Source organism: Ranitomeya imitator, chromosome 3 (genome assembly GCF_032444005.1).
Source record: "Ranitomeya imitator isolate aRanImi1 chromosome 3, aRanImi1.pri, whole genome shotgun sequence".
Lineage (NCBI taxonomy): Eukaryota > Metazoa > Chordata > Amphibia > Anura > Dendrobatidae > Ranitomeya > Ranitomeya imitator.
The window spans coordinates 2,552,862-2,568,451 of record NC_091284.1 but is presented as its reverse complement, the minus strand read 5'-3'; the positions used below and the strand labels follow the sequence as shown (position 1 = coordinate 2,568,451).

Here is a 15,590-nt window from a genome sequence, read left to right as displayed (position 1 = left end):
CCTCCTCCTCCCGCTCTTCACCCCATACACCCCGCTCCCCTCCTCCTCCTACACCCGCTCTTCACCCCATACACCCCGCTCCCCTCCTCCTCCTCCTCCCGCTCTTCACCCCATACACCCCGCTCCCCTCCTCCTCCTCCACCCGCTCTTCACCCCATACACCCCGCTCCCCTCCTCCTCCTCCCGCTCTTCACCCCATACACCCCGCTCTCCTCCTCCTCCTCCCGCTCTTCACCCCATACACCCCGCTCCCCTCCTCCTCCTCCCGCTCTTCACCCCATACACCCCGCTCCCCTCCTCCTCCTCCACCCGATCTTCACCCCATACACCCCGCTCCCCTCCTCCCGCTCTTCACCCCATACACCCCGCTCTCCTCCTCCTCCACCCGCTCTTCACCCCATACACCCCGCTCCCCTCCTCCTCCTACACCCGCTCTTCACCCCATACACCCCGCTCCCCTCCTCCTCCCGCTCTTCACCCCATACACCCCGCTCCCCTCCTCCTCCCGCTCTTCACCCCATACACCCCGCTCCCCTCCTCCTCCTCCCGCTCTTCACCCCATACACCCCGCTCCCCTCCTCCTCCTCCCGCTCTTCACCCCATACACCCCGCTCCCCTCCTCCTCCTACACCCGCTCTTCACCCCATACACCCCGCTCCCCTCCTCCTCCTCCCGCTCTTCACCCCATACACCCCGCTCCCCTCCTCCTCCTCCCGCTCTTCACCCCATACACCCCGCTCCCCTCCTCCTCCTCCCGCTCTTCACCCCATACACCCCGCTCCCCTCCTCCACCCGCTCTTCACCCCATACACCCCGCTCTCCTCCTCCACCCGCTCTTCACCCCATACACCCCGCTCCCCTCCTCCTCCCGCTCTTCACCCCATACACCCCGCTCTCCTCCTCCTCCTCCTCCCGCTCTTCACCCCATACACCCCGCTCCCCTCCTCCTACACCCGCTTTTCACCCCATACACCCCGCTCCCCTCCTCCTTCTCCTCCCGCTCTTCACCCCATACACCCCGCTCCCCTCCTCCTACACCCGCTCTTCACCCCATACACCCCCCTCCCGCTCTTCACCCCATACACCCCGCTCCCCTCCACCCGCTCTTCACCCCATACACCCCGCTCCCCTCCACCCGCTCTTCACCCCATACACCCCGCTCTCCTCCTCCTCCTCCTCCTCCTCCCGCTCTTCACCCCATACACCCCGCTCCCCTCCTCCTCCTACACCCGCTCTTCACCCCATACACCCCGCTCCCCTCCTCCTCCTACACCCGCTCTTCACCCCATACACCCCGCTCCCCTCCTCCTACACCCGCTCTTCACCCCATACACCCCGCTCCCCTCCTCCTCCTCCTGCTCTTCACCCCATACACCCCGCTCCCCTCCTCCTCCTACACCCGCTCTTCACCCCATACACCCCGCTCCCCTCCTCCTCCCGCTCTTCACCCCATACACCCCGCTCCCCTCCTCCTCCTCCTGCTCTTCACCCCATACACCCCGCTCCCCTCCTCCTCCTACACCCGCTCTTCACCCCATACACCCCGCTCCCCTCCTCCTCCCGCTCTTCACCCCATACACCCCGCTCTCCTCCTCCTCCTCCCGCTCTTCACCCCATACACCCCGCTCCCCTCCTCCTCCTCCTACACCCCATACACCCCGCTCCCCTCCTCCTCCTACACCCGCTTTTCACCCCATACACCCCGCTCCCCTCCTCCTACACCCGCTCTTCACCCCATACACCCCGCTCCCCTCCTCCTCCTCCTCCCCCCGCTTTTCACCCCATACACCCCGCTCCCCTCCTCCTCCCCGGCCACCATTACTCAGCCTCCACACTCCCGCAGGTTCTCACCCTCCGGCTCGGCGCTCCGGGCTGACATGAAGCGCCGTAGTTTCCGCAGCGCCCGGTCCCGGCTCTTCTTGTCGTTCGCCGCCAGTCTCTGCGCCAGCTGCACCGCGGGCTCCGCCATGCTGCCTCAGTCACGTTGGACACAGCGTCGGCAGGTAATGACGTCACCAAAGGCCGCGACGCAACCTGATGACGACGCACTGAAGGAGGAGTCGGGGAGAGGACGGGCTACGCCCACACCTGCCACAGCCAATGACCGGGGAAAGGACGGCCACACCCACACCTGCCACAGCCAATGACTCGAACGACGCAGGACACGTGATACATAGCGTGGCGGGAAGCGGTTACCATAGTGACTGTTCCTCGTGAGGTAGGAGCTCAAGGGGCCAAGCGGCAAAAAGACGGTCCGTACAGAATCACAGGACGGTCCGTACACAGCCACAGGACGGTCCGCACACAACCACAGGACGGTCCGTACACAACCACAGGACGGTCCGTACACAACCACAGGACGGTCCGTACAGAACCACAGGACGGTCCGTACACAACCACAGGACGGTCCGCACACAACCACAGGACGGTCCGTACACAACCACAGGACGGTCCGTACACAACCACAGGACGGTCCGTACAGAACCACAGGACGGTCCGTACACAACCACAGGACGGTCCGTACAGAACCACAGGACGGTCCGCACACAACCACAGGACGGTCCGTACAGAATCACAGGACGGTCCGTACACAACCACAGGACGGTCCGTACACAACCACAGGACGGTCCGTACACAACCACAGGACGGTCCGTACACAACCACAGGACGGTCCGTACACAACCACAGGACGGTCCGTACAGAACCACAGGACGGTCCGCACACAACCACAGGACGGTCCGTACACAACCACAGGACGGTCCGTACACAACCACAGGACGGTCCGTACACAACCACAGGACGGTCCGTACAGAACCACAGGACGGTCCGCACACAACCACAGGACGGTCCGTACAGAATCACAGGACGGTCCGTACAGAATCACAGGACGGTCCGTACACAACCACAGGACGGTCCGTACAGAATCACAGGACGGTCCGTACAGAATCACAGGACGGTCCGTACACAACCACAGGACGGTCCGTACACAACCACAGGACGGTCCGTACACAACCACAGGACGGTCCGTACAGAATCACAGGACGGTCCGTACACAACCACAGGACGGTCCGTACAGAACCACAGGACGGTCCGCACACAACCACAGGACGGTCCGTACAGAATCACAGGACGGTCCGTACACAACCACAGGACGGTCCGTACACAACCACAGGACGGTCCGTACAGAACCACAGGACGGTGCGCACACAACCACAGGACGGTCCGTACAGAATCACAGGACGGTCCGTACACAACCACAGGACGGTCCGTACAGAATCACAGGACGGTCCGTACACAACCACAGGACGGTCCGTACAGAACCACAGGACGGTCCGCACACAACCACAGGACGGTCCGTACAGAATCACAGGACGGTCCGTACACAACCACAGGACGGTCCGTACACAACCACAGGACGGTCCGTACACAACCACAGGACGGTCCGTACACAACCACAGGACGGTCCGTACACAACCACAGGACGGTCCGTACACAACCACAGGACTGTCCGTACAGAATCACAGGACGGTCCGTACAGAACCACAGGACGGTCCGTACACAACCACAGGACGGTCCGTACACAGCCACAGGACGGTCCGTACACAGCCACAGGACGGTCCGTACACAACCACAGGACGGTCCGTACACAACCACAGGACGGTCGGTACACAACCACAGGACGGTCCGTACACAACCACAGGACTGTCCGTACACAACCACAGGACGGTCCGCACACAACCACAGGACTGTCCGTACACAACCACAGGACTGTCCGTACAAAACCACAGGACGGTCCGTACACAGCCACAGGACGGTCCGTACAGAATCACAGGACGGTCCGTACACAGCCACAGGACTGTCCGTACACAACCACAGGACTGTCCGTACACAACCACAGGACGGTCCGCACACAACCACAGGACTGTCCGTACACAACCACAGGACTGTCCGTACACAACCACAGGACGGTCCGTACACAACCACAGGACGGTCCGTACAGAATCACAGGACGGTCCGTACAGAACCACAGGACGGTCCGTACACAACCACAGGACTGTCCGTACAGAATCACAGGACGGTCCGTACAGAACCACAGGACGGTCCGTACACAACCACAGGACGGTCCGTACACAGCCACAGGACGGTCCGTACACAGCCACAGGACGGTCCGTACAGAACCACAGGACGGTCCGTACACAACCACAGGACGGTCCGTACACAGCCACAGGACGGTCCGTACACAGCCACAGGACGGTCCGTACAGAACCACAGGACGGTCCGTACAGAACCACAGGACGGTCCGTACACAACCACAGGACGGTCCGTACACAACCACAGGACGGTCCGTACACAACCACAGGACGGTCCGTACACAACCACAGGACGGTCCGTACAGAATCACAGGACGGTCCGTACACAACCACAGTACGGTCCGTACACAACCACAGGACGGTCCGTACAGAATCACAGGACGGTCCGTACACAACCACAGGACGGTCCGTACACAACCACAGGACGGTCCGTACACAACCACAGGACGGTCCGTACACAACCACAGGACGGTCCGTACACAACCACAGGACGGTCCGTACAGAACCACAGGACGGTCCGTACACAGCCACAGGACGGCTCGTACACAACCACAGGACGGCTCGTACACAACCACAGGACGGTCCGTACACAACCACAGGACGGTCCGTACAGAACCACAGGACGGTCCGTACACAACCACAGGACGGTCCGTACACAACCACAGGACGGTCCGTACACAACCACAGGACGGTCCGTACACAACCACAGGACGGTCCGTACACAACGACAGGACGGTGCGTACACAACCACAGTACGGTCCGTACAGAATCACAGGACGGTCCGTACACAACCACAGGACGGTCCGTACACAGCCACAGGACGGCTCGTACACAACCACAGGACGGTCCGTACAGAATCACAGGACGGTCCGTACACAACCACAGGACGGTCCGTACACAACCACAGGACTGTCCGTACACAACCACAGGACGGTCCGTACACAACCACAGGACGGTCCGTACACAACCACAGGACGGTCCGTACACAACCACAGGACGGTCCGTACACAACCACAGGACGGTCCGTACACAACCACAGGACGGTCCGTACACAACCACAGGACGGTCCGTACACAACCACAGGACGGTCCGTACACAACCACAGGACGGTCCGTACACAACCACAGGACGGTCCGTACACAACCACAGGACGGTCCGTACACAACCACAGGACTGTCCGTACAGAACCACAGGACGGTCCGTACACAACCACAGGACGGTCCGTACACAACCACAGAACGGTCCGTACACAGCCACAGGACGGTCCGCACATAACCACAGGACGGTCCGTACACAACCACAGGACGGTCCGTACAAAATCACAGGACGGTCCGTACAGAACCACAGGACGGTCCGTACACAACCACAGGACGGTCCGTACAGAACCACAGGACGGTCCGTACACAACCACAGGACGGTCCGTACAGAACCACAGGACGGTCCGTACAGAATCACAGGACGGTCCGTACAGAACCACAGGACGGTCCGTACACAACCACAGGACGGTCCGTACAGAATCACAGGACGGTCCGTACACAACCACAGGACGGTCCGTACACAACCACAGGACGGTCCGTACAGAATCACAGGACGGTCCGTACAGAACCACAGGACGGTCCGTACAGAACCACAGGACGGTCCGTACACAACCACAGGACGGTCCGTACACAACCACAGGACGGTCCGTACACAGCCACAGGACGGTCCGTACAGAATCACAGGACGGTCCGTACACAACCACAGGACGGTCCGTACAGAATCACAGGATGGTCCGTACACAACCACAGGACGGTCCGTACACAACCACAGGACGGTCCGTACAGAACCACAGGACGGTCCGTACAGAACCACAGGACGGTCCGTACAGAACCACAGGACGGTCCGTACAGAACCACAGTACGGTCCGTACAGAATCACAGGACGGTCCGTACACAACCACAGGACGGTCCGTACACAACCACAGGACGGTCCGTACAGAACCACAGGACGGTCCGTACAGAACCACAGGACGGTCCGTACAGAACCACAGGACGGTCCGTACAGAACCACAGGACGGTCCGTACAGAATCACAGGACGGTCCGTACACAACCACAGGACGGTCCGTACACAACCACAGGACGGTCCGTACAGAACCACAGGACGGTCCGTACAGAATCACAGGACGGTCCGTACACAACCACAGGACGGTCCGTACACAACCACAGGACGGTCCGTACACAACCACAGGACGGTCCGTACAGAACCACAGGACGGTCCGTACAGAATCACAGGACGGTCCGTACACAACCACAGGACGGTCCGTACAGAACCACAGGACTGTCCGTACACAACCACAGGACTGTCCGTACACAACCACAGGACTGTCCGTACAGAACCACAGGACGGTCCGTACAGAACCACAGGACGGTCCGTACACAACCACAGGACGGTCCGTACACAACCACAGGACTGTCCGTACACAACCACAGGACTGTCCGTACAGAATCACAGGACGGTCCGTACAGAACCACAGGACGGTCCGTACACAACCACAGGACGGTCCGTACAGAATCACAGGACGGTCCGTACACAACCACAGGACGGTCCGTACAGAATCACAGGACGGTCCGTACAGATCCACAGGACGGTGCGTACACAACCACAGGACGGTCCGTACAGAACCACAGGACTGTCCGTACACAACCACAGGACGGTCCGTACAGAATCACAGGACGGTCCGTACACAACCACAGGACGGTCCGTACACAACCACAGGACGCTCCGTACAGAACCACAGGACGGTCCGTACACAACCACAGGACGGTCCGTACACAGCCACAGGACGGTCCGTACACAACCACAGGACGGTCCGTACAGAACCACAGGACGGTCCGTACAGAACCACAGGACGGTCCGTACACAACCACAGGACGGTCCGTACAGAACCACAGGACGGTCCGTACACAACCACAGGACGGTCCGTACACAACCACAGGACGGTCCGTACACAACCACAGGACGGTCCGTACACAACCACAGGACGGTCCGTACAGAACCACAGGACGGTCCGTACAGAACCACAGGACGGTCCGTACAGAACCACAGGACGGTCCGTACACAACCACAGGACGGTCCGTACAGAACCACAGGACGGTCCGTACACAACCACAGGACGGTCCGTACACAGCCACAGGACGGTCCGCACATAACCACAGGACGGTCCGTACACAACCACAGGACGGTCCGTACACAACCACAGGACGGTCCGTACACAACCACAGGACGGTCCGTACACAACCACAGGACGGTCCGTACAGAATCACAGGACGGTCCGTACAGAACCACAGGACGGTCCGTACACAACCACAGGACGGTCCGTACACAACCACAGGACGGTCCGTACACAACCACAGGACGGTCCGTACAGAACCACAGGACGGTCCGTACACAACCACAGGACGGTCCGCACACAACCACAGGACGGTCCGTACACAACCACAGGACGGTCCGTACACAACCACAGGACGGTCCGTACACAACCACAGGACGGTCCGCACACAACCACAGGACTGTCCGTACACAACCACAGGACGCTCCGTACACAACCACAGGACTGTCCGTACACAACCACAGGACGGTCCGTACACAACCACAGGACGGTCCGTACAGAACCACAGGACGGTCCGTACACAGCCACAGGACGGTCCGTACACAACCACAGGACGGTCCGTACACAACCACAGGACGGTCCGTACACAACCACAGGACGGTCCGTACACAACCACAGGACGGTCCGTACACAACCACAGGACGGTCCGTACAGAACCACAGGACGGTCCGTACAGAATCACAGGACGGTCCGTACACAACCACAGGACGGTCCGTACACAACCACAGGACGGTCCGTACACAACCACAGGACGGTCCGCACACAACCACAGGACTGTCCGTACACAACCACAGGACGCTCCGTACACAACCACAGGACTGTCCGTACACAACCACAGGACGGTCCGTACACAACCACAGGACGGTCCGTACAGAACCACAGGACGGTCCGTACACAGCCACAGGACGGTCCGTACACAACCACAGGATGGTCCGTACACAACCACAGGACGGTCCGTACACAACCACAGGACGGTCCGTACACAACCACAGGACGGTCCGTACACAACCACAGGACGGTCCGTACAGAACCACAGGACGGTCCGTACAGAATCACAGGACGGTCCGTACACAACCACAGGACGGTCCGTACACAACCACAGGACGGTCCGTACAGAACCACAGGACGGTCCGTACACAACCACAGGACGGTCCGTACACAGCCACAGGACGGTCCGCACACAACCACAGGACGGTCCGTACACAACCACAGGACGGTCCGTACACAACCACAGGACGGTCCGTACACAACCACAGGACGGTCCGTACACAACCACAGGACGGTCCGTACAGAATCACAGGACGGTCCGTACAGAACCACAGGACGGTCCGTACACAACCACAGGACGGTCCGTACACAACCACAGGACGGTCCGTACAGAACCACAGGACGGTCCGTACACAACCACAGGACGGTCCGCACACAACCACAGGACGGTCCGTACACAACCACAGGACGGTCCGTACACAACCACAGGACGGTCCGTACAGAACCACAGGACGGTCCGTACACAACCACAGGACGGTCCGTACAGAACCACAGGACGGTCCGCACACAACCACAGGACGGTCCGTACAGAATCACAGGACGGTCCGTACACAACCACAGGACGGTCCGTACACAACCACAGGACGGTCCGTACACAACCACAGGACGGTCCGTACACAACCACAGGACGGTCCGTACACAACCACAGGACGGTCCGTACAGAATCACAGGACGCTCCGTACAGAATCACAGGACGGTCCGTACACAACCACAGGACGGTCCGTACACAACCACAGGACGGTCCGTACACAACCACAGGACGGTCCGTACACAACCACAGGACGGTCCGTACACAACCACAGGACGGTCCGTACACAGCCACAGGACGGTCCGTACACAGCCACAGGACGGTCCGTACACAACCACAGGACGGTCCGTACAGAACCACAGGACGGTCCGTACACAACCACAGGACGGTCCGTACACAACCACAGGACGGTCCGTACAGAACCACAGGACGGTCCGTACACAACCACAGGACGGTCCGTACACAACCACAGGACGGTCCGTACACAACCACAGGACGGTCCGTACACAACCACAGGACGGTCCGTACACAACCACAGGACGGTCCGTACACAGCCACAGGACGGTCCGTACAGAACCACAGGACGGTCCGTACAGAACCACAGGACGGTCCGTACACAACCACAGGACGGTCCGTACAGAACCACAGGACTGTCCGTACACAACCACAGGACGGTCCGTACAGAACCACAGGACGGTCCGTACACAGCCACAGGACGGTCCGTACACAATCACAGGACGGTCCGTACACAACCACAGGACGGTCCGTACACAACCACAGGACGGTCCGTACACAACCACAGGACGGTCCGTACAGAACCACAGGACGGTCCGTACAGAACCACAGGACGGTCCGTACACAACCACAGAACGGTCCGTACAGAACCACAGGACGGTCCGCACACAACCACAGGATTGTCCGTACACAACCACAGGACTGTCCGTACAAAACCACAGGACTGTCCGTACAGAATCACAGGACGGTCCGTACACAGCCACAGGACTGTCCGTACACAACCACAGGACTGTCCGTACACAACCACAGGACGGTCCGCACACAACCACAGGACTGTCCGTACACAACCACAGGACTGTCCGTACAAAACCACAGGACGGTCCGCACACAACCACAGGACTGTCCGTACAGAATCACAGGACGGTCCGTACAGAATCACAGGACGGTCCGTACAGAACCACAGGACGGTGCGTACACAACCACAGGACGGTCCGTACAGAACCACAGGACTGTCCGTACACAACCACAGGACGGTCCGTACACAACCACAGGACGGTCCGTACACAACCACAGGACTGTCCGTACAGAACCACAGGACGGTCCGTACACAACCACAGGACGGTCCGCACACAACCACAGGACTGTCCGTACACAACCACAGGACGCTCCGTACACAACCACAGGACTGTCCGTACACAACCACAGGACGGTCCGTACACAACCACAGGACGGTCCGTACAGAACCACAGGACGGTCCGTACACAGCCACAGGACGGTCCGTACACAACCACAGGACGGTCCGTACACAACCACAGGACGGTCCGTACACAACCACAGGACGGTCCGTACACAACCACAGGACGGTCCGTACACAACCACAGGACGGTCCGTACAGAACCACAGGGCGGTCCGTACAGAATCACAGGACGGTCCGTACACAACCACAGGACGGTCCGTACACAACCACAGGACGGTCCGTACAGAACCACAGGACGGTCCGTACACAACCACAGGACGGTCCGTACACAGCCACAGGACGGTCCGCACATAACCACAGGACGGTCCGTACACAACCACAGGACGGTCCGTACACAACCACAGGACGGTCCGTACACAACCACAGGACGGTCCGTACACAACCACAGGACGGTCCGTACAGAACCACAGGACGGTCCGTACAGAACCACAGGACGGTCCGTACACAACCACAGGACGGTCCGTACACAACCACAGGACGGTCCGTACAGAACCACAGGACGGTCCGTACACAACCACAGGACGGTCCGCACACAACCACAGGACGGTCCGTACACAACCACAGGACGGTCCGTACACAGCCACAGGACGGTCCGTACACAGCCACAGGACGGTCCGTACACAGCCACAGGACGGTCCGTACACAGCCACAGGACGGTCCGTACAGAACCACAGGACGGTCCGTACACAACCACAGGACGGTCCGTACACAACCACAGGACGGTCCGTACACAACCACAGGACGGTCCGTACACAACCACAGGACGGTCCGTACACAACCACAGGACGGTCCGTACACAACCACAGGACGGTCCGTACACAACCACAGGACGGTCCGTACACAACCACAGGACGGTCCGTACACAGCCACAGGACGGTCCGTACACAGCCACAGGACGGTCCGTACACAATCACAGGACGGTCCGTACACAACCACAGGACGGTCCGTACACAACCACAGGACGGTCCGTACACAACCACAGGACGGTCCGTACAGAACCACAGGACGGTCCGTACAGAACCACAGGACGGTCCGTACACAACCACAGAACGGTCCGTACAGAACCACAGGACGGTCCGCACACAACCACAGGACTGTCCGTACACAACCACAGGACTGTCCGTACAAAACCACAGGACTGTCCGTACAGAATCACAGGACGGTCCGTACACAGCCACAGGACTGTCCGTACACAACCACAGGACTGTCCGTACACAACCACAGGACGGTCCGCACACAACCACAGGACTGTCCGTACACAACCACAGGACTGTCCGTACAAAACCACAGGACGGTCCGCACACAACCACAGGACTGTCCGTACAGAATCACAGGACGGTCCGTACAGAATCACAGGACGGTCCGTACAGAACCACAGGACGGTGCGTACACAACCACAGGACGGTCCGTACAGAACCACAGGACTGTCCGTACACAACCACAGGACGGTCCGTACACAACCACAGGACGGTCCGTACACAACCACAGGACTGTCCGTACAGAACCACAGGACGGTCCGTACACAACCACAGGACGGTCCGCACACAACCACAGGACTGTCCGTACACAACCACAGGACGCTCCGTACACAACCACAGGACTGTCCGTACACAACCACAGGACGGTCCGTACACAACCACAGGACGGTCCGTACACAACCACAGGACGGTCCGTACACAACCACAGGACGGTCCGTACAGAACCACAGGACGGTCCGTACACAGCCACAGGACGGCTCGTACACAACCACAGGACGGCTCGTACACAACCACAGGACGGTCCGTACACAACCACAGGACGGTCCGTACAGAACCACAGGACGGTCCGTACACAACCACAGGACGGTCCGTACACAACCACAGGACGGTCCGTACACAACCACAGGACGGTCCGTACACAACCACAGGACGGTCCGTACACAACGACAGGACGGTGCGTACACAACCACAGGACGGTCCGTACAGAATCACAGGACGGTCCGTACACAACCACAGGACGGTCCGTACACAGCCACAGGACGGCTCGTACACAACCACAGGACGGTCCGTACAGAATCACAGGACGGTCCGTACACAACCACAGGACGGTCCGTACACAACCACAGGACGGTCCGTACACAACCACAGGACGGTCCGTACACAACCACAGGACGGTCCGTACAGAACCACAGGACGGTCCGTACACAGCCACAGGACGGCTCGTACACAACCACAGGACGGCTCGTACACAACCACAGGACGGTCCGTACACAACCACAGGACGGTCCGTACAGAACCACAGGACGGTCCGTACACAACCACAGGACGGTCCGTACACAACCACAGGACGGTCCGTACACAACCACAGGACGGTCCGTACACAACCACAGGACGGTCCGTACACAACCACAGGACGGTCCGTACACAACCACAGGACGGTCCGTACACAACCACAGGACGGTCCGTACACAACCACAGGACGGTCCGTACACAACCACAGGACTGTCCGTACAGAACCACAGGACGGTCCGTACACAACCACAGGACGGTCCGTACACAACCACAGAACGGTCCGTACACAGCCACAGGACGGTCCGCACACAACCACAGGACGGTCCGTACACAACCACAGGACGGTCCGTACAGAATCACAGGACGGTCCGTACACAGCCACAGGACGGTCCGTACACAGCCACAGGATGGTCCGTACACAACCACAGGACGGTCCGTACAGAATCACAGGACGGTCCGTACACAACCACAGGACGGTCCGTACACAACCACAGGACGGTCCGTACACAACCACAGGATGGTCCGTACACAACCACAGGACGGTCCGTACAGAACCACAGGACGGTCCGTACACAGCCACAGGACGGTCCGCACATAACCACAGGACGGTCCGTACACAACCACAGGACGGTCCGTACAGAATCACAGGACGGTCCGTACACAGCCACAGGACGGTCCGTACACAGCCACAGGACGGTCCGTACACAACCACAGGACGGTCTGTACAGAATCACAGGACGGTCCGTACACAACCACAGGACGGTCCGTACACAACCACAGGACGGTCCGTACAGAACCACAGGACGGTCCGTACACAACCACAGGACGGTCCGTACAAAATCACAGGACGGTCCGTACAGAACCACAGGACGGTCCGTACACAACCACAGGACGGTCCGTACAGAATCACAGGACGGTCCGTACAGAACCACAGGACGGTCCGTACACAGCCACAGGACGGTCCGTACACAACCACAGGACGGTCCGTACACAACCACAGGACGGTCCGTACACAGCCACAGGACGGTCCGTACAGAATCACAGGACGGTCCGTACACAACCACAGGACGGTCCGTACAGAATCACAGGATGGTCCGTACACAACCACAGGACGGTCCGTACACAACCACAGGACGGTCCGTACAGAACCACAGGACGGTCCGTACAGAACCACAGGACGGTCCGTACAGAACCACAGGACGGTCCGTACAGAACCACAGTACGGTCCGTACAGAATCACAGGACGGTCCGTACACAACCACAGGACGGTCCGTACACAACCACAGGACGGTCCGTACAGAACCACAGGACGGTCCGTACAGAACCACAGGACGGTCCGTACAGAACCACAGGACGGTCCGTACAGAACCACAGGACGGTCCGTACAGAATCACAGGACGGTCCGTACACAACCACAGGACGGTCCGTACACAACCACAGGACGGTCCGTACAGAACCACAGGACGGTCCGTACAGAATCACAGGACGGTCCGTACACAACCACAGGACGGTCCGTACACAACCACAGGACGGTCCGTACACAACCACAGGACGGTCCGTACACAACCACAGGACGGTCCGTACACAACCACAGGACGGTCCGTACAGAATCACAGGACGGTCCGTACAGAACCACAGGACGGTCCGTACACAACCACAGGACGGTCCGTACACAACCACAGGACGGTCCGTACACAGCGACAGGACGGTCCGAACACAGCCACAGGACGGTCCGTACAGAATCACAGGACGGTCCGTACAGAACCACAGGACGGTCCGTACACAACCAGAGGACGGTCCGTACAGAACCACAGGACGGTCCGTACACAACCACAGGACGGTCCGTACACAACCACAGGACGGTCCGTACACAACCACAGGACGGTCCGTACACAACCACAGGACGGTCCGTACACAACCACAGGACGGTCCGTACAGAATCACAGGACGGTCCGTACAGAACCACAGGACGGTCCGTACACAACCACAGGACGGTCCGTACACAACCACAGGACGGTCCGTACACAGCGACAGGACGGTCCGAACACAGCCACAGGACGGTCCGTACAGAATCACAGGACGGTCCGTACAGAACCACAGGACGGTCCGTACACAACCAGAGGACGGTCCGTACAGAACCACAGGACGGTCCGTACACAACCACAGGACGGTCCGTACAGAATCACAGGACGGTCCGTACAAAACCACAGGACGGTCCGTACACAGCCACAGGACGGTCCGTACACAACCACAGGACGGTCCGTACACAACCACAGTACGGTCCGTACAGAATCACAGGACGGTCCGTACACAACCACAGGACGGTCCGTACACAACCACAGGACGGTCCGTACAGAACCACAGGACGGTCCGTACAGAACCACTGGACGGTCCGCACAGAACCACATAACGGTCCGTACACAACCACAGGACGGTCCGTACACAACCACAGGACGGTCCGTACACAACCACAGGACGGTCCGTACACAGCCACAGGACGGTCTGTACACAACCACAGGACGGTCCGTACACAACCACAGGACGGTCCGTACACAGCCACAGGACGGTCCGTACACAGCCACAGGACGGTCCGTACAGAACCACAGGACGGTCCGTACACAACCACAGGACGGTCCGTACACAACCACAGAACGGTCCGTACACAGCCACAGGACGGTCCGTACATAACCACAGGACGGTCCGTACAGAGCCACAGGACGGTCCGTACACAACCACAGGACGGTCCGTACACAACCACAGGACGGTCCGTACACAACCATAGGACGGTCCGTACACAACCACAGGACGGTCCGTACACAACCACAGGACGGTCCGTACATAGCCACAGGACGGTCCGTACACAACCACAGGACGGTCCGTACACAACCACAGGACTGTCCGTACACAACCACAGGACGGTCCGTACTGATTGTATCCCCCCAAAATCACCTATCCCCAATAATACTGATACTATCCCCCAATAATACTGATACTATCTCCAATAATACTGAT

General features: G+C 59.6%; 2 protein-coding genes across 2 annotated transcripts in view; one reads left to right on the top strand and one right to left on the bottom strand.

The window, feature by feature from the left end:
- The window catches only part of LOC138672419 (ribosomal RNA processing protein 1 homolog A-like), a 51,686-nt gene extending 49,670 nt beyond the window's left edge, over nt 1-2,016 (bottom strand). The window contains exon 1 of the mRNA XM_069760384.1: nt 1,852-2,016. Within this exon, the coding sequence (XP_069616485.1) occupies nt 1,852-1,969 (118 nt within the window). The 5' untranslated portion in view covers nt 1,970-2,016. The remainder of the gene's footprint in view (nt 1-1,851) is intronic.
- Nucleotides 2,017-2,175: 159 nt separating this feature from the next.
- The window catches only part of HSF2BP (heat shock transcription factor 2 binding protein), a 159,643-nt gene continuing 146,228 nt past the window's right edge, over nt 2,176-15,590 (top strand). The window contains exon 1 of the mRNA XM_069760382.1: nt 2,176-2,218. The gene's annotated coding sequence lies outside the window, so the exon portion shown is untranslated. The remainder of the gene's footprint in view (nt 2,219-15,590) is intronic.